This window comes from Cetorhinus maximus, chromosome 32 (genome assembly GCF_964194155.1).
Source record: "Cetorhinus maximus chromosome 32, sCetMax3.hap1.1, whole genome shotgun sequence".
Lineage (NCBI taxonomy): Eukaryota > Metazoa > Chordata > Chondrichthyes > Lamniformes > Cetorhinidae > Cetorhinus > Cetorhinus maximus.
Genome location: NC_135910.1, coordinates 18,557,536 through 18,578,550, shown reverse-complemented (window position 1 = coordinate 18,578,550; position 21,015 = coordinate 18,557,536). Strand labels below are relative to the sequence as shown.

General features: G+C 43.4%; 2 protein-coding genes across 2 annotated transcripts in view; one reads left to right on the top strand and one right to left on the bottom strand.

Moving 5' to 3' along the window:
* Nucleotides 1-1,451: 1,451 nt before the first annotated feature.
* erh (ERH mRNA splicing and mitosis factor) lies at nt 1,452-6,770 on the top strand. The gene is made up of 4 exons (XM_078533179.1): nt 1,452-1,549; nt 3,748-3,835; nt 4,956-5,076; nt 6,030-6,770. The coding sequence occupies exons 1-4, from the start codon at nt 1,547-1,549 to the stop codon at nt 6,130-6,132; spliced, it is 315 nt and encodes a 104-aa protein (XP_078389305.1). The 5' UTR covers nt 1,452-1,546; the 3' UTR covers nt 6,133-6,770.
* Nucleotides 6,771-11,189: 4,419 nt separating this feature from the next.
* LOC144671307 (zinc finger protein 541-like) overlaps nt 11,190-21,015 on the bottom strand; it is a 43,599-nt gene continuing 33,773 nt past the window's right edge. The window contains exons 16-19 of the mRNA XM_078533118.1: nt 17,257-17,345; nt 15,452-15,604; nt 13,420-13,604; nt 11,190-11,508 (exon numbers count right to left, since the gene is read on the bottom strand). Coding sequence (XP_078389244.1) covers nt 11,325-11,508; nt 13,420-13,604; nt 15,452-15,604; nt 17,257-17,345 — 611 coding nt within the window. The 3' untranslated portion in view covers nt 11,190-11,324. The remainder of the gene's footprint in view (nt 11,509-13,419; nt 13,605-15,451; nt 15,605-17,256; nt 17,346-21,015) is intronic.

Here is a 21,015-nt window from a genome sequence, read left to right as displayed (position 1 = left end):
CTTTCGAGTATAATAGTGCATTCCAGATCATGTCAACTGTCCTTGTCATCTCCTGTCTGATTATTTTGCCAATTATCTTTGATCTGTATCTCTGGTTACCAACCCTCCTTCAGGTGGAAGCAGATTCTCCTTATGTACTCTTGTCAAAACTGAACACCCCTTTTAAATCTCCCCTTAACCTTCCCTACACAAAGAAAACCTATCCCAGCTTCTTTAGTCCCTTTCACACGGTTAAAATCTCTCATCCCTGGCATTCTACTAAATGTTGGCACTCTCTTCATTAACACATTTCCTAAAGTGCTTTGCCAAGAATTGGGCCAAGATTCTCAGCTTGGTCCTGTCACCTTCAAAAATTTGTATTTGTGAACCCCCATGTGTCCCTTCCTGCACCCCCTCAAAAATTGTAGCATTTAATTTATGATGCCAATCTTCATTCTTCCATCCAGAATAAATCACCTTTCTGTATTAAATTTCAGCTACAATGTGTCTGCCCATTTCACCAGTTAATACTGCAGTCTCTGCTAGTATCCACAAACTTGCAAACTTTGAAATTGTGCTCTGTATATCCAAGTCCAGGTCATCAATAAGAGCAGTGGTCAAAACACGTCAGGTGGGGAACATCGCTGTTTGTGCTGGTCTGAGGAACAACTGTTCACCACTGCTCTGCTTTCGGTCCCTTAACCAATTCCATACCTATGCTGCCACTGTCCCTTAATCCCATGGGCTTTAATTTTGCTATTAAGTGGTACCTTGTCAAATGCCAGATCCACAACATCAACTGTACTTTTCTCACCGAACTCTCCATTTACTTCGTCCAAGAACTCAAATCAAATTGGTCAAACGGAGATATCGGTAATGCCACTGGACTAAGAATCCAGAGGCCCCGGGCTAATGCTCTGGGGACGTGGGTTGAAATCCCGCCACGGCAGCTGGTGAAATTTATAAATTCAATTAATAAATCTGGAATTGAAAGCTCGTCTCAGTAGTGGCGACCGATTGTTGTTTAAGCCCTTTAGGGAAGGAAATCTGCCGTCCTTACCTGGTCTAACCTAGATGTGACTCCAGACCCACAGCAATGGGGTTGACTCTTAACTGCCCTGTGAAATAGCCAAGCAAGATACTCAGCTCAAGGGCAGTTAGGGATGGACAACAAACGCTGGCTTTGCCAGAGACGCCCACATCCCATAAAGAATAAATTTTAAAAATCATCCCATAAAGAATAAATTTTAAAAATCATCCCATAAAGAATAAATTTTAAAAATCAATTTAATTTTTCCTGGATCATTGTTTCTAAAAGTTTCCCCAAAAACTTGTTATAAAAGGATGTTAAAGTTTGTGAGAAGCTTCAGGCTTTGTTCAGTAAACCCAGTGTCCAATGTGAGACGTTTATTCCTGAAGTTTCAGCAAATTTTGCAAAACTTTTCCTGAACTTTTGTTGAAGTTTTTTTTGGGGCGGGGCTGACGTCAGCGCGTTTCCGGGTTAAAGGTCGAGGCTTCCGGCTTCCATTTTTTTTCTCGTGAGGCATCAAACCAGCGAAAAATAAAAATGGTGAGAAACCCCAGGCCGGCTCCGGGCGGGGGGGAGCGGGGAGAGGGCGGGGGGGTCCCGGGGGGAGAGGCGGTGGATCCCGCCGGGGTCCCGGGTGGGGTTAGGGGGAGGGAGCGGGAACCTTCCCGGGGCCTGGAGCCCACCGACCCGGGGAGGGCGGCTCAGAGGCAACAAAACCCCGATAACCCCCCAAAACCCCGATAAACCCCCCAAGAACCCCGATAAACCCCCCAAAAACCCCGATAAACCCCCCAAAAACCCCGACAAACCCCCCAAAACCCCGATAAACCCCCCAAAACCCCGATAAACCCCCCAAAAACCCCGATAAACCCCCCAAAAACCCCGATAAACCCCCCAAAACCCCGATAAACCCCCCCAAAAACCCCGATAAACCCCCCTAAACCCCCCAAAAACCCCGATAAACCCCCCAAAAACCAGATAACCCCCCCAGAAGCCCCGATAAACCCCCTAAAAACCAGATAAACCCCTCAGAAGCCCCCCAGAAACCAGATAAACCCCCTAAAAACCAGATAACCCCCTCAGAAACCCCGATAATCCCCTCATAAACCCCCTTAAACCCACCAAAAACCCGATAAAACCCCCAAAAACCCGATAAACCCCCTAAAAACCAGATAAACCCCTCAGAAACCCCGATAATCCCCTCATAAACCCCCTTAAACCCACCAAAAACCCGATAAAACCCCGATAATCCCCTCATAAACCCCCTTAAACCCACCAAAAACCCGATAAACACCCCAAAAACCAGACAAACCCCCCAAAACCCCGACAAACCCCCCAAAAACCAGATAAACCCCCCAAAAACCCCGATAAACCCCCCAAAAACCCCGATAAACACCCCAAAAACCCCGAGAAACCCACCAAAAGCCTGGATAAACCCCCCGATAATCCCCTCAGAAACCCCCCAAAACCCCGATAAACCCCCCAAAAACCAGATAAATCCTGATAAACCCCCCAGAAACCCCAATAAACCCCCCCGAAACCCGATAAACTCCTCAAAAGCCCCGATAAACCCCCCAGAAACCCAATAAACTCCTCAAAAGCCCCGATTAAACCCCCCCAAAAACCAGATAAACCCCCCACAAACCCCAAAAAACACGATAAACACCCCTAAACCCCCGAAGAACCCGATTAAACCCCCCAAAAAACCCAATTAAATTACCCCCCAAACAAACCGATATACCAACCCGGGGAGGGTGGCTCAGAGCCAACAAAACCCGTTTAAACCCCCCCCAAAGAAACTCCAAACCCAACAACCCAGGAGGGTGGCTCAGCGCCAATAAATCCCCTCCTATTAAAAACCCAATCCCCCATAAAAAACCCAAAGCCAGCAAAAACCCCCAACCTTCCAAAAGTCCCCATTAAAAACCCAACGCTCTCCCAAAGCCCGACCATCCTCCAACAAAAACCCCTAAAATCCAACAAATCCCCCCTACCAAGAACAAAGAAAAACCCCAAAATACCTCACCCAAAAAAACCTCAAAACCCAACAAAACTAAAAAAACCTCCCCCCATCCCCCAACACCCCATCCTATCTCTGTAATCTCCAACAGCCCTCCAAAATCTCTGCTCCGCCAATTCCGGCCTCTCGCGCATCCCCTGATTTCCATCGCTCCACTATTGGCATCCGTGCCTTCAGCTGCCTGGGCCCCAAGCTCTGGAGTTCCCTCCCTAAACCTCTCCGCTGACCCTTTAAGACGCGCCTTAATACTTTACCTCTGTGACCAAGCTTTTGATCACCTGACCTAGTATGTTGCTGTTTGAAGTTTTGTTGGATAGTCGCACCATGGGATGTTTTATTACATTGATGGTGCTGTATAAATGCAGGTTGTTACAGTTTAGGAATTGAAAATGGTGACGGGGATTCACAGGGTAACCAGTGAAGGACCCATCCCTCAAACGGGAAACCCAGAACGAATAACAGTAGCTTAAGAAGTGAAGTCAAACCAGATGAAATTGCCCAAATCGTTGGGAGAATGTGGAATACACTATCGCCGGAAGACATCTGCAGTGTTTAGGAGAAAGTTTGGGTTACAAGGAATGGAGGAAAGGTTGAGGTTTGGGATTGAAGCAATCAAACTGTTGTAGTTGGTGATGACCAAATAGCTTGAATGAGAGGAGTGTCTTCGTACTGTTCCTATAGCTTCTAATTAATCTCTTTCCCGTTTATTTTATTTTAGTCACACACCATTCTCCTCGTACAGCCTACAAAACGACCAGAGGGAAGGACCTATGCAGATTATGAATCGGTCAATGAATGTATGGAAGGTATGGCACAGGAATCAGTCTTTATATACCTCTGCAGTTTTAATTTCAGTATTTTAACATGAATCTGTAGGAGGGTTTCTCTCTTGACCCATTTGTCTATTCAGGAACAGGACATTAGAGTCGGGTCAATTGCTGTCTTGAGAAAACGGTTTAACTACCTTGGACTTTTTGTTTACTGGAGCCTGCTTTGTATTTGCAACTTATTTCCTACCCGTCCTGCTGAAGGCAGCTCTCGCTGTGCTTTGCGTTTCAAGGGTACCATTCCTAACGTGTGAGTCAACCAACATATTTGTCGTCAGGATATTCTGCTGTGGAAACCCTTTGTCCAAAATCTATGTCCGCAAACATTGTGGTTTCTCTTCTGCCAGTTCCTGATGCCATTTCTGCCTCTCGAATGTGATCCGACAGGAGCCACTGATGCTGGTTGTAAGACGTTCCTTAAAACCCACCTCTTTGACCAATCTTTTGGTCCTAATATATCATGTAGTGTGGTGTCAAATTTTTCTCACCCTCCTGTGTATTGCCTTGGGGTGTTTTACTTTGTTAGAGGTGCTATATAACTGCAAGGTGATATTGGATTATCTAGATTTGCATGGCTTGTTTTTTGTGTGGCAGCTCCCAACCACTTGTTTTCTTGTGGTCTCCCCTTTGACACCCCAGTTACTTTCCTTCTAAGAAAACTAGCCAGTACATTGTGGTAGATCTGCTAATCCTGATATGCAACAAAGTTCTGGGAGCGGTGATTGCAGGGGGTGAGTGGGGAGGGGGGTGGGGGAAGAGTTTGGGGAAAAGGTGTGCATGCAGGGACTCTTGTTTTGTTTTCCTTGCGAGAATTCACCGTTCCTTCACTGTCACTGGATCAAAATCCTGGAACTCCCTCCCTAACGGCACTGCCTGTGTTCCTACAACACATGGACTGCAGCAGTTCAAGAAGTCAACTCACCACCACCACCACCTCAAGGTCAATTAAGCATGGGCAATAAATGCTGGTCTAGCCGGCAAAGCCCACATCCCACAAAGGAATAAATACAAGTTCAGCAGCTCCCAGCATGCTAGAGGTTTCAAACTAAAGTTAAAAGATATTGAGACTCACCCAGAGTTTGCTTTTGTTCCTCCCCAGGTGTCTGCAAAATGTTTGAAGAGCATTTGAAGAGGATGAACCCAAACAGTCCATCCATCACGTATGACATTAGCCAACTCTTTGACTTCATTGATGACCTTGCTGACCTCAGCTGCCTTGTGTAAGTGCTGTTGCTGTTACTTCTTCACCTGCGCCATTTGTCCCCTTGAGCCTGTCCACCAGTCAGTTAGATACGCCTGATCTGTCTTAATTCCATCGACCTGTCTTTGTTCTTTAACCCTTAAAACTCCAAGAAAAATTTTATCAATCTTGGTTTTGAAATTTTTAATTGACCCCCAGCTCAGCCACAACAGGTTTTATGGGGGGAGAGAGTTCCAGATTTTCACTAGCCTTTGTGTGAAGAGCTTCCTGAAATCACCACTGAACGGTCTAGAAAATTCACGTGCGTCTGCCAATATTAACAGCTCACAGCATGTTTGCCCGCATTGATACTAGCCTGGGGATCCTGTCGTTAACTTATCAGAGAATTTTAGAATGCACAAGGAAGCCAGTAAGCCCATTGTGTCTGCTCCAGCTCTTTGAATTAGCTATCTGTTTAGTCCAACCCTGAAAGGTTGTTAGCTACCCAAAGAATAATGGCATTATCATTGCAGAGAACACTTTTACTTTAGTGTACAGCAGCAGGAATGATTTTCTAGTAAATCAACACTTGCCCTGTGGATGGCCTCTAAATCCCGATGTACATGAATCTGATGATCTTTGACCTCCCAGCCTGGAAACCAGTTTTTAAATGAAAAAATGCCTCACGATTTTTGATGGAATAATTAAATCTGTGCATAAAAGGTAGCTCCACACTTCTGCCGTTTTTCCTTTTGCAAATAATTGAGAGTCAGTGTGCACAGACGCAGGGCAAGGCAATGTGCTTTCTGACACTTTGGTTGCAAAATCACTGTACCCTCTAAAAATGGCTGAGTAGTGGGAGGGGTGGGGGTGCGTGCTGAAGATTGAAAGCTGAACATCAGAATGCATGAGCCTTCCGGTTTTACAAGCTGCAGGAGTCTGGTATTGAACAATGAAGCTTTTAGATAAAACACTTTGATTTTTGCTCTCCAGATATCGAGCAGACACGCAGACTTACCAACCTTACAACAAGGACTGGCTCAAGGAGAAGATCTACATCCTGCTCCGCCGACAAGCCCAGCAGGCAGGGAAGTAGCTGCTGTCCTGGCTCAGCGGATCAATGCTCTGCAAGGAGAGTGATTGCACCAATTTTTTTTTTTAGCTCAGATGTTCCTCTTCAGATCTTGGGAGCACCTCATTGTGCTGCTTTGTAGATCTCAGTATTTTTGTAGAAATAATTTGATTTATTCTCACCACCCCCTACACCCCCCCACAACCAGCCCATTAGAAAGCTTGCTCCTTTTTATTATACATTGGTGTTTTAAAACAGGAACCGTGATTGAATGGAATGAAGGGCCCTGCTCTTACATTCACACACCAATGTCGAAAACATACCTGACTGCTTTTGTCATTCATGGGTGGACTCTGACATAATACTGGCACTTCGGCTTGTTTGTGTTCAGACCAAGATCATCATAGATGAGAGTGGTTTTACAAACACTTTTTCTGTAACCTGTCCTGTTGATAGAACTGAGGACTGAACAGACTGTCTTGGAAGAAAAGCTCTTTTGGGTTAAACATTTTTCTAGAAAGTTGAAATTTCTTGTCTGATGTGTTGTTTCTGCAGAGTTGTTTCTGTGGGACCAAAGTTCTGGTTACCCAGTAATTTGGTTTTTTTTTGTTGCTTCAGGTTATGGTTTTTGCAGATTAAATGTTTTTGTTTTAATATGAAAACTGTTATTTCATCAGTTTCATTTATACATTGCCATCAGAATGGGATGTCACACAGAGTGTAGGCTGGAGGGTGCCTCGAAATCTAACACCATTCTGCTTCCTCAGAGAGGGGAACATTGCCTGGTGATTCACTCCTGGCTACCATGTCTTGGGGTTGGGAAAAGTTGTCCTTTTAGGTATGTCTTGTGTATACTTCAGCCAGTCAGTCTGTTAAACACACTCACCTTCACTGGAAATGAGAGGAATCTGGCTGCGTAGTTAGTCCTGGTTATGAAAATAATGCTTTGTGTTGGGAAATACAATGATTGCTGGAGTGGAGGAATTAAAGGAAGTTAATGAGAACGAAAAGCATTAAATGTTAAGCTGGCTCATTTTTGGTATAGGTTACATGGCTAGCATTCAATAAAATCCCAGTACTGCATTGGGACTTAAAACTCATAACCCTGAAGATTGATACCATTCACGTGTTTAATAGTCTAGGCATCAGGTAAGGGCAGGATCGGATTCCTTGGTTTGTATAGCTGCTTGCAATCACTGTCTGGGCAAGGTGGGGGGCAGAGGTCACACTTAAGAAAATCCATACTGTAAAACTCTGGTCCCAACTAACCTGAAGCAATCTCAGCACTGTTATCTCCACAGCAACAGTGATCGAACAGTTATCATTTAATTCTGCTCAAACCGGCACCCTCATTACTTTTGGGGGGGGTGGGGGTGTGTGAGTGGTGGTAAACTCAGGATTGTGGAGCGTAACTAATTGTCTCCAACAGCAGTTATTTTTCCTGATTTTTTTTTTTGACCCAGTAAAAGGTTTTTGGGGCTAGAAGAACTGACCAACTCTGGAGAAAAGTATCTGATTAAACAAATTGATCGCACTGCATAAAAGGTCAGTCAGCATCTGAATGAGACCATTACTGAGGTTTCAGGTGTAAGGAAGTGTCACATATAAAATACTGCCTGACTGAGTATTTCCAGCATTTTCTGTTTTTATACCTGGCTAGTTGTGTTTCCTGAAGTTGAGTAACTTACTAGTGTTCTTTCAGGGAGTGAAAAAGGAAAACCAGTTGTGCTCTTTCCTCTGCCCCAAATGTTTGTGCATACCCTGCTTTCCTTACAAAGCTGAAATAATACTTCCAACAGTCAACATCACATTTATTGAAACAATCCTGCACACTTGTAAAGCAACAGGGCCATGTGCTTACAGCATTGGTGGGTTTTCACCTAATTATTTAACAGATTTTATTTTCCACACAAACAAAACCCCAACTCGATGAATCTGAAACACTTCAGTGCTGCTGAACACTGGCAGCACACGGCTTCAAGGAGGAATCGAGGTAATTGGATCAGAGAGGGCAATCTCCACTCCCTTCCTCCTTTTACCATCTTCAACAGAAATGCAGAAACACACTTAGGTATGCAGCATTTGTAAAAATTCTCTTATATACAAAAAAACTGCACTTATCAGCAAAAAAAGTAAAAATACATCCACTCGTAATGCAATTTTCTAGTGATCTATGAACTGCCTTTTGGATTTGTACTTTTAAGGAAAATATACAGCAATGTACAATAGAAAATTAAGAGATAAATCTCGTATGTAAAGCAAAAGCTGTTTCATTTTTAGATTTTCCAGATTGTGAAATAATCTAAAACTGAGATTAGGTTTACTTTTTAAAAAAATCTTTAGTTTGGGTGAATTTATGAAGGAAACTTATTAGACCACATTCCTCATCTCACCTGTCAAACAGAAATAGTTAAAGCTCTGATACTTTCTAGCGCCCAACTCAATTATGTTATCATGCATTTTTTAAAGAGTTGTTCATGTATTATTATAAACCATGACTTTAATCAAAAATGTGAAACAGAACTACAGAAATAGTTGCTCTGGTGCTTAATGCATTCCCATTCTCTTGTATAAGACAATAATTCAACCTGTGAGACTGAGAGTTAGTCTGGTGTAAACTAACAGGAGACAGATCTACACTGGCTGGTTGGAGGCTCAATTTACAGATAATGCTGGGACTGCATAGCACGTCTTGTCAAGCTGCGTAACGTTACCAGATCCTAGAGGTGTACACCCCAATATTTAACCCATCCCTCTATACAGAGGCTGATAGATCGGCTGTGCATTTCTGAAACATACTGGTTTTATTTCAGCTTTTCAGTGTTTGGTGTTGCCTGGCTTTTTAGGGATTCCAATTTGAATGGATTTTGGGACAGCTAGAGTCAAATTCTTAGAGGATGACGGTGTGTAGCGCAAAGCGTTATATAAATTTGACATGAATTCTGTAGTCTCACAGACTACATGAACAGGGATGAGGAAACAAGACAAACTTAGTAGGAGGCCTCGAAGTTAAAATACTTTGGGGTTACTTTCAATCTAAAATACTTGCTCCTCTCCCATAAATTAAAAAAATTCTCCTTAATGAGGAAATGCTGACCTCTGTTTTCTGATAAAAGATTTCTTATAATGTAATATGATTGCAAAAAGTTTATAATTTGAATACTGCCCCACAGCTTCCCTAAATGAAAATTAATAATAGGGCAGGTTGGTTTTCAGCTGGCTCAACATTGAATCTTTCCCACTCCTCGATGTATACCTAATGCTCGGGTACAAAGTTTGATGCCTTTCAGGTCCAGCCGCCATAAAAAATAGTCTGTGCAAATCCTACCCAGAGATTTGGCATAAAGACATCTCGGTGATTGTCTTCAGTTAAAAAAGTTTCCTGCTCCTGCCTGAAGTGACTCGTGTGTTGACCAGACTCTTGGAGATAAGAGGGCACAGTCTCCCACTGGCCCAGCTTTACCTCTGGTTTAAAACCACTAAAATTTACTGCAAAAGTTTTATCTTAAAATGGTACATAAAATATAAGACTATAGCAATTATCTTTGCATTGCCACAGACAGTGAAAAAATCACCAATGTCAAAAATGCTTGTTAAAAATGCAAAGCAAGAGGATAAAAACAACATTGAGCATTTTTTCAGGGCAGGACAACTATTGAAATGCTAGTTACCCTCAGCACCTGTAAACGTAGAGTTGAAATATTGTTCGTAATTCCTGCTCACTATCTAGTCACTCTTGCCGGAAGATATTCGTGTGTGAACATTACACTGGGTTGGAGCAGCAAAGTGGGTGTCTCAGAAGCAGTGTGGTACAGCTTCCATCCCCTGCATTGCTGAGCAGGCATCTACCAACTGAAACCCATGCCCTGTTCTCGTAGGGAGACTTGCTCCTGAAACAAACTTGTGCACCTCCTAGTGACATTGGGCACAAGACTTGTACAGGTCATTTCCCCAGCCCATCCTCTGGTTGCCCTTAGTGCACACACCCTGGTAGAGACCATAAAGGAGAAACAGAGGAAAGTTATCCTCAAATTTAAAGGAAGAACTTCCCTGGGAGGCAGAGTGCTAGATTATGGAAGATCTTGTCCATGTGCCCTGCCAGAAGCAAGGAGTTCACTCCTCAGGACAGAAGGAAAGATCTGAAGTTGTCACCTGTTTCCTCCCTCAAATCAGCTGGTTACAAAAGACACTGATAGAAGCCGACCAACCATTATCTGCTTACCTGCCCTGTGGAGATCTCAGCTCATAGAGACCAAAAGTAGCTCCAAAGCCTTTTTATACCACATAGTTACAGATTGGACATTGCACTAGGTAGCAGCTAATATGCAGTTTATCCACTCACAACACTAACCTCCCCGCTTGTCTCTCATTTCCATGAGAACTTGGAGATGGTGTTTGATCATCATTGCCTGTTTATAAACTGTTCCTGAAGTTAGCTTCTGCTGTGATGCATGGAACCCCTGTGCTCACATCCCCTAGTCTAATCATCTTCCCTTTTCCACTATCCTACGTTTTCCATTTTGGGAGAAGGGATTTCTTTCCTTGAACCTCTGCCTTTTTGCCTGTTATTCATGTTCCACATCCCTACTGTTTTGCTGATCTTGATCAGTGATTTTACTTTAGAATCTAGGGCATCACCAGTTTCTATCTGTCCACTGGCTGGTTAGTAGGGCAGCAATAGAACATTCTCTAACGATGACTGAAATACAATGGTACTGGTGTTTATTACCTTTTGAGAGCTTCTATGTCTCTACACTAGACCAAGGTCATTTTGGGCAATAGATTACTGCAAGCTTAGCACCTCAGTGTTGGGAGTACAGGTTTAACACGTCATTATTGAACCAGGTTTTCTCTATCCCACTAGTAAATCTTGTGGCTTACACTAAGCACATAGGTCAGGAGCTGTCTTCACCTTGAAAAGTGTCCAAAGTAAGATTAAAATAAAAATTCAACATTTTTTTCTGCAGACTCCAGAGTGTTTTTGTGCATCTGGCAGTCTAGACTTATAAGATGTTATGAGTGGTAATGTGCACTCCCTCCCTGCCTCCAGATAAACCAAATCAAAATACCTAGAACCAGAGATATTTACAGTACAGGGCCAACTGGCCCTGTCTCTGTGCTAGCTCTTTGTACAATCCAAAACTCAGACTACTGCTCCATGCTCTCCCCATAGCCTTCTTTCTACCTCTGCTAATCACAAGATGCTGGAAACGTCTTTATGGTGTCGTAATGTTTGACAGATTGTTAGATGTGAAGACCAGAGTGGTCTCCTCTGGTTCCTCCTTTGGCTCAACTTTCAAACGTATCCTCGATCGTTTCATCTCTGCCTGTCTTTCTTGCTCCTCCTGCTGCCTGTGGCATTTCATGTGAGCATTTCGACTTTTCACTTTGTCAAACACTCTGAAATATACGTGCATAATAAAGATTAATATGTGGTAACAAGGGTTCTTAGTTTATAAGTCAATTATGGTTATTTGACATCAAAAATAATCAAAGAAAGCTCTGCTGATAACAGAAGGAAGTAAACCTCAGCTCTTTGTCAACTATGTGATGCTGTAGTGCAAAGCACAGTTTAAAAAAGTGTGACGGTATGAGGTCTCTTGTCATTGCAAGTTGCTGTTTACACTGTAATACTCAAAAGTGCTCCTTCGCAGAGAATGAAGGTTTACACCCACATGCAGCTCTGAAAATAAAATGCTTTGAAGAGTTGATCATGGTTGAAAACTGCAGCAGAAAGGTTTCAGACAGTGAAGAACCATCGGTGCCCTAACGGTTGTACAACTAACTCTTCACAATTCACTCTGCTTAGGGGGAAAACTAGTTCAGAATTTCACACACCATGTATCTCCCCCAACACCAATTGATTCCATGTACAACCCTAAAACTAATCCTTTATTTTAAAACGGTGAGGTTATCAGAGTGAGTATCTCCAACCTGAAACTCCTCATGCCTTAAGGCCATGTTCTCTAGCTGTGGGAGATGGTGAGTTCAGGGCCATGTTAATAACTGAACACCCAATCCCCCCACCCCCCCCCCACCACCTTATTTAGCCTCGGGTTCTTCATATGTTTTATCCTCTTGCAAGAGATTGAGTGCTGATGGGAGGGAAACCTGGGAGCCATGATTAGTTGTGTCACAACTGATTTTTGTCCAATAACTCCCCTGTAAAGTGCCTTGGAATGTTTCACTGTGTTAAAGGTGCTATCCAAGTGCAAGTCGTTGTTGATTTCTGTCTTGGAACAGGTTAGATGGACCAAGCTGTTTATCTTTTCGTACTTGTTGCAGTTTCACCACAACAGGAAGATAAAGTGGGAACTGGCTCTGGAAGATTCACAGAGCATGAGGGAGTGGAGAAGTGAGTGAAGTCATAAACCTTCCTGAGCAAAGGTTAAAGAGAAGGCTGCTCATTGGGTTTGGAGTCAGAAGTGGAACCCAAAACTCACCTAAGAATGGTAGAGGAACATTATCCTGTTACTAAACAAAAACAAAAATACCTGTAAAAACTCAGCAGGTCTGAGAGCATCTGCGGAGAGGAACACAGTTAACGTTTCGAGTCCGTATGACTCTTCAACAGAACTAAGGAAAAATAGAAAAGAGGTGAAATATAAGCTGGTTTAAGGGGGGTGGGACAGGTAGAGCTGGATAGAGGGCCAGTGATAGGTGGAGATTGCCAAAAGATGTCATAGACAAAAGGCTCTACCTGTCCCACCGCCTTAAACCAGCTTATATTTCACCTCTTTTCTATTTTACCTTAGTTCTGTTGAAGAGTCATACGGACTTGAAATGTTAACTGTGTTCCTCTCCACAGATGCTGTCAGACCTGCTGAGTTTTTACAGGTATTTTTGTTTTTGTTTTGGATTTCCAGCATCCGCAATTTTTTGCTATTATCCTGTTACAGTTGTGGGAGCTTGCTGTGCACAATTTGGGTGCTCCATTTCACTATATTTCAACAGTGACTGTACTTCAAAAGCACTTAAAAGTACTATAAAGTGCTTTGGGATGACTTTAGGTGGTGAAAGGTCCTATATAAACGCAAGTTATTTAATTGTGGACCTTAATAGCAGTTAACCAGAAAATCACAACTTGAGTATTGCTGAAGAAAGACTTATTATCAAAACTTTTCATCCCCTGACATTGGTATTTTCTTGCAAATTGTCCTGATGAGTGCATGATGAAAAGTTTTGACAAAAAAGTCTCTCTCTTTCAGCAATACTCAAGTTCTGTACTATCAAACGAAAATCACAACTGTTAGAAACACTGCAGTATCACACAACTTTCACCCAGACCCCACCACTCACAGCTCTACCTACTTTGTGCATTCTTTACATGGGAAATTTCCCACGGTAAATTTTTTCTCATTCTTGTTCTGGACTCCTGTCTGACAGTGAACTGATGGAGAAGGGCTCGGCTTAGCCCGTGTAATTTTCTTCTTTAGTTTTTCTCGGCTCTCACTTGTCTGGGAAGGAATGCTCATACCCTGTGAGGTTAAGAACGACTGGAGGGGGGGGTGAAAAAAGCTGAGTTGAAATTATTTACCCACTGTTTCTGATAAAATATTACAACTAATGATATTTACTATTGCTGTTACTAGAACTTCTTTCTTATGTAGAAGCATAGGACAGTGCAGGAAAAGAATGCTGCAGTCCACCTGGTCAGCGCTAGAAACAAAACAATTCTCTCTTAATGGTCTCACATTACTTGCTTGCACTGCCTCCATAGGTAGTAGTCCCAACCACATTTTCACCATGCTCTGCCTCAACTGATGGTGCATCTTCCCTTTTCTAATGCCCTCTTAAAAACATCCCAGGTTTAGCATCTCATTCAAGGGACAGTAGCTCTGACAATGCAGCACTCCATCAATACTGCACTGGAGTCTCAGCCTGATTTATAAACTCAAACTCTGGTGTAGGGCTTGAAGATCCAGAGGTCAATGGCGCTAAGCTGAGATCTATCCCTGACACAATCAGCAAATTCACTACCTTTCTGACAGGTGCTAGTCTGCTTGTCCCAATCTATATGAAAGTTAAAATCTCCCAGTAAAACTATTCAGCATTTGTTACATGCTTGTCTAATCTCTGTACTTATACAACCTACAACTTCACACTTGCTACAGGGGGTCTATAAACAAATCCCATTACAGTCTTATTCTTTTCTATCAATTCTATTCATGCAGTTCCCATAGTCTGCTTAACCTCTCACTATATCCTCTCATATCATTAGTGATTTAGAACGAAATCACTTCAATACTATTGCTCCCTTCTACTGTTTTCTGGTAAAATTTAGTTTCCAGTCCTGATCGTCTTACAGCTATGCTTTAGTAATGGCTACCATGTCATACCCTCCACATTGAATCTGTGTCCTCAATTCATTCATTTTGTTCCTTATACTCCATGGGTTTGGATAAATAACACCTATTTGAGCCACACAACCTTTCTTGTCCTTCTGCTCTAATGTTTTACTGACACTTTGCTTATTCTTTTACCCCTGTTTAATTTCTTTAAATCTTTTGGTTTTTCCCAATATCTGTGGCGTCTAAAGCTCAATTTCTGACAATTAATCTACTGTCTTCCCTTTCTTTTGTTTTTGAGCTATTATCTATACTACCATTGAGCCCCACTCCCCTCCAAACGCCCTTTTGATCAATTTGATCAAAGCCTTTCTGACATCCTATTTAACCTTTCAACTAGGCGACTAGGGCCCTAGTCTCAGCCCAGTTCAGGTGGAGCCTGCCCAAATGGTATAGTTCCTCCTTGTCCCACTACTTGTGCCAGTATTCCATGAAATGGAAACTTCTTTTTCCTACTCCACTCCTTTAGCCATTTACCTCACTAATCATCATATCCCTGTGCCAATTTACAGGTGGCTTGGGTAATCCAGAGATTAAAATGCTTGAGGTCCTGTTCTTTAATTTAGCTCCTAGTTCCTGGTAGTCACTTGCCTGCCCTTCCCTATGTTGATGTGCCAACACGAACCATGACAAATGGATCCTCCCCAATCCTTTCCAGCCATGTCAAGATGTCCTAAACCCTGACACTGGGCAGGCAACATAACCTTCAGAACTTCTAGTCGTGACTAGTGAACAGTATCCATCCCCTCTCACTAAACTATCCCACTACCATATTCTTTTTCACTTTCCCTACTTCAGTGGCCTCCTGTACCATAGTGCCGTGGTCAGTTTGTTATTCACCCTGCAGAGTTTGCCCTCATCCACACAGGCAGCAAAAATCTCATACCTGCCAGATAAGGACAAAGACCAAGGCTCCCCCTGCGCTGGGCTTGAGTTCCCCTTACTTGCCTGCATATCACCTCACTGGCCTAAGCATAATCAGCAGCATTTCTAACCAGCTTTTTTATTTCTTTTCCATCACCGGGACTGTCTGCCTCATGCTTTATCTCCTCTTCCTCAAGCAAGTGTGTTCTTTTCCACTCAAATTTTAGCTGTTTCTTCCAGGTGTAGTAATATTCGACACACTGTGCCACAGTCTTGTGTTTTATCTGTAAAACAGCAGGTCCCATGAATGCAATAATCCTTTTCTATCAGGAATGATTTTCCAAGTGTGTGCTAATAGTGGGGAGTCTCACCTGGGGCAATGCACTTGTGCAATATTTTGGATCCAAAACTCCTGCGATTTCTCAATATGTACAGAGTGTGTGGTTCCCAATGGTAGCAGTAATTTGTAAAATCAGCCCTATAATCTATAGCAAGTCTGCCGCCGCCTCCTATTCAATTTTAAATCATTCCTATATTTTACTCTTTAAAGAAACATGTTTTGAGTTCAGTAGGTTGCGGGATGTTCTTGCACTTCCTGGTATCATTAGCGTGGACACATACAGGATTTTAAACTGGACAGTCTGATTTCTGGCCTGGTGGCTTTTCATTACACAATTTTTAAGAACAATATTCTGTAATGGTGCCTCAATGGCTTATCTGTCCTACATTCACCAGCCATTCTGTCCTGATATTCACTGTGAGTCTGTCCCAACTAGAAATTCCCAGTTTTAAACCTTTAGATGTAGAATTAAGCTATCTCTGTTGTAAAAACAGCAGCCTCTAATAGTTCCACTGACATCAGCCCTTGCAATGGTCTCTTTGTGGAAAATAGTACTGTATGCTGTGAGCTCACAGGAAGGGGACTGGGACTGTCCCCAACTCGTTTCATTCAAGCTAGTAGACCAGGAGGAAAGATTTATTTAAGGAATAGTTACATCTTGGAATAGGAAGGTGTTTGTGTTAGAAGGATGAGCTGAAAGGCTTTCTTCATCCAAATGTTTTTCGTGCAGACACTTTCATTCTGTGCATTGGACTCAAACCCAAGTTCCACAAATGTGAAGTAATTATTTGGATGTTGACTGGCTAAAGGTCATCTTGCAGTTTCAGTTAAAATCCTAACAGCAGCAGTCTTTTTCTTTTATCACTGGGTGGTAGCAGCAAACTGGAGTACTGCAGGGAATTCTAACAGTGAACCAACAATCCAAAATTGTAGAAATAGAACTTTATAATGCCCGAATTACTTGATTAAACTATAATGTGATTGTTTTTCCAAGGGTGTCCCAGGTGTATGGTTTAAAACATTTATAGGTAGAATAATATTGCACTTTACAATGATACCACTTCAGGCTGCTAACCAAAATATGCTGTTTTAACTGCGTCATCTGCCATTAAACTCTTACAATTCCATGGTGCGATATAACAATAAATAGATCACACACCAGTAATAAGGTGTCAGTGTTTGTGCCGGCTGATAAATGTTTCCAGGAGCTGGGCAATGCGATGGAATGCAGTGAGAATGGGATTCTCTCTTCTGAGACCTGGAGTTTCATTAAGATCAATAGGATGAAAGCTCCCTCTCCATTTATGAACTGTAAAGATCGAAATTTCTTTGGACAGGACTCTAATTTTCAGTAGGAACTGAGATTAAGATAGCAGTGTAACCTAGGAAACTAGGAGGTTGACAGTGTGGGGAAAGTAAAATGGGCGGCTTCCACAACAGACAGGTACCCTGCTCTGTCAGTTTACTGCCCACAGTGAAGGTGGGAATTGCTCCCAAAAAATTCAATATTGTATATAGAGTCAATTTTGACATGTTGAAGAATTGTGCATTTAACTGCCTTTTATACACTGGCTTTGCTATTTGATTATCTCTTACCATCTTCTGCATGAGAAAGAAATCCTTGTTGTGAAAGCAAATTGCTTTATTGAACATCTTTTTCTCTGCAGTAGTCCACTTCTCAGTACCTAAATTCAAAAGATACATATTGAAGAATTCAAAATGTAGATAAAATGAAAAACTGCTAATGTCCAAAGTCTGGAAAGGGGACAGAAAGTTCTGGAACTACACTACAAGCCAGTTGGCATATGAAAGGCAAGAAGTCATTAAATTTTAGTAAGATTCTTCATCATTCTGAGGAAGTGTTCAATTAAGAGTCTCGTTCAGATGCTGACTAACCTCTGTTATTCATGTAATTTTCTGAAAGTCATCTTTTCATTTTTAGCTGTTTATTTATGGCATACATATATATCATCATTGTAACAGATTGGGTATTATTAATGACATTAGTACCAAACTATATCACCCTTAGAAATGAGACAAAGATTGCCTTAAGGAATGGACAGAAGTAAGCTGTCCCACTCACCCTGCCTGATAAAAAAAAAGTGTATGGTCTCCGGGTTCATTCATTTCGTGATGCCTGCCATACATTACCAAAGTACAATGGAGCTCCACATCGCCATGGACTGACAGGACAATGGAGCTCCAGCACATCACCATGGACTGACAGGACAATGGGGCTCCAGCACATTACCATGGACTGACAGGACAATGGGGCTCCAGCACATCACCATGGACTAACAGGACAATGGGGCACCAGCACATCACCATGGACTGACAGGACAATGGAACTCCAGCACATTTCTATGGACTGACAGGACAATGGAGCTTTAGCACATTTCTATGGACTGACAGGAGAATGGAGCTCCAGCACATCACCATGGACTGACAGGACAATGGAGCTCCAGCACATCACCATGGACTGACAGGACGTCACCATGGACTGACAGGACAATGGGGCTCCAGCACATCACCATGGACTGACAGGACAATGGGGCTCCAGCACATCACCATGGACTGACAGGACAATGGAGCTCCAGCACATCACCATGGACTGACAGGACAATGGAGCTCCTGCACATCACCATGGACTGACAGGACAATGGAGCTCCAGCACATCACCATGGACTGACAGGACAATGGAGCTCCAGCACATCACCATGGACTGACAGGACAATGGGGCTCCAGCACATTTCTATGGACTAACAGAACAATGGGGTTCCAGCACATCACCATGGACTGACAGGACAATGGAGCTCCAGCACATCACCATGGACTGACAGGACAATGGAGCTCCAGTACATCACCATGGACTGACAGGACAATGGGGCTCCAGCACATCATCATGGACTGACAGGACAATGGAGCTTCAGCACATTTCTATGGACTTGACAGGACAATGGAGCTCCACATCACCATGGACTGACAGGACAATGGAGCTTCAGCACATTTCTATGGACTGACAGGAGAATAGAGCTCCAGCACATCACCATGGACTGACAGGACAATGGAGCTCCAGCACATCACCATGGACTGACAGGACAATGGATCTCCAGCACATCACCATGGACTGACAGGACAATGGAGCTCCAGCACATCACCATGGACTGACAGGACAATGGGGCTCCAGCACATCACCATGGACTGACAGGACAATGGGGCTCCAGCACATCACCATGGACTGACAGGACAATGGGGCTCCAGCACATCACCATGGACTGACAGGACAATGGAGCTCCAGCGCATCACCATGGACTGACAGGACAATGGAGCTCCAGCACATCACCATGGACTGACAGGACAATGGAGCTCCTGCACATCACCATGGACTGACAGGACAATGGGGCTCCAGCACATCACCATGGACTGACAGGACAATGGAGCTCCAGCGCATCACCATGGACTGACAGGACAGTGGAGCTCCAGCACATCACCATGGACTGACAGGACAATGGGGCTCCAGCGCATCACCATGGACTGACAGGACAATGGGGCTCCAGCGCATCACCATGGACTGACAGGACAATGGAGCACCACATCACCATGGACTGACAGGACAATGGAGCTCCTGCACAAGGTGCCATAGAGTGGTAGATGAATGGAGCACCAGCACACAGTGACATGGAGTGATAGAAAGACTTGCATTTCTATAGTGCCTTTTATGAATGTAGGATGTCTTAAATTACGTTACAGCTATTAAAGTGTGGTCACTGTTGTAGGAAACGCAGCAGCCAGTATGCACACGGCAAGCTCCCAAAAACAGCTATGTGCTAATGGCCAGATCATCTGTTTTTGTGTTGATTGAGGGATAAATATTGGTCAGATACTCTAGCTCCAGCACACAGTGATATGGATTGGCAGCGCAATGGAACTCCAGCACAGTGGCATTAGCAATAATTGGGGAACGAACTGTCTGTTTGCCACTTTGACCAGGAAATAGTGAATCACAAAGTGACATTTCAAATGAGGAGAGAAGAAAACTGCTTAGAAAAAATGAGGGGGAGCGGAGGGCTGTTCAGATTGAAACGTTCTCCTCCCTAAAATAAAACAGGATGCTACTGCCTTGCTACCACATAATACCTTATTTACTTCCCATTCTTTTCCTCTCCTATACAGAAGAGGGCAGGATTTTCCGCTCGGTGTGCGGGTGTGCCCGAGTGTGAAATAGCACGCGATATTTTGGTCGGTGGGCACGCACAAGAGTCGGCAGCGCGCCTGCTGGCGATTAAGGCGCCTATTATGCCATTAATCAATTAACTTTTTTTTTGCTGCCCATCCAACATTACGGTTGGCGAGCGGGCGAATCGGGCAGGCGGTCTTTGCATTTTTTAGGAAACCTCATCCACGGGCAGCATGAGGTTTCTGCAATTAAATTTTTTAAAAATAAAAATTTTGGGGCAGAATTTTTATTACATTTCTGTTCCTGTGAGTGAGTCCTATGTGGGGACATTTTTTTCAGTTTTCAAAATCTTTGTTCTTGATTTTAAAATTCTTCAGCTCCCTTGCCTTCAGGGAGCTTTCAGTATGCGCTCCCCGCACATGCGCAGACTTTTGCGCTCGCCCTCCTCCCGCCCCCACTGAGCTTCTCAGCGCGCCTCTCACGTGAATTTGCAGCCATGGGCTGCAGGCCGTTTCCCAGCTGCTCCCAGGCCCACCCGACAACCGGAAAATCCTGCTCAGTTAGTTCAGCGCTCAGTGGCAAATTAACCAGCCGTAAACAGCAGGTTTGATGCTTGATTTGTGCTGAAGGGAGGGAGAAAACAAAAATCAGCTAGCTTCTGGCTATCAAGCTGCAAAGTACAGGTGTATGTGGATGTCGAATGAGGACAGGATTGAACTCAGCCCCTTGACCATCATTGCTGAACAGCCTGCTGACACCAAGTAGGCACAGGCATGAAGGATGACCATTCAGGTGAGATACTAGATGGTGCCTGTGAATCATACTCCAACATGGAGAAGACAGGTAAGGGAGGAGCGGGGTGAGGTGTGGTGCTGAACATAAGAATGTTTATTTCTCACTCTCCTACCCACGCGTGGACTCTCTTCCTTATCTCAAGCAGTTCAAAAAGACCGGCTGATAGTTTTACATATTCATCCCCTCCTGACAGGTACTGATCTAATTTATTAATTGACACAGACATTTTGAAGCCAAAGTTTTAGGGCTTTCCCTTACCATCCAGCACTATAACTGACTGCAAACTAAACGTGCCCAATAAGATCAGGGTGGTTTAGATACTAGTTAATGGTGTGACCCCATGGCTGTGAGCTCAATGCTGTACCCACTAAACCACCTGAATG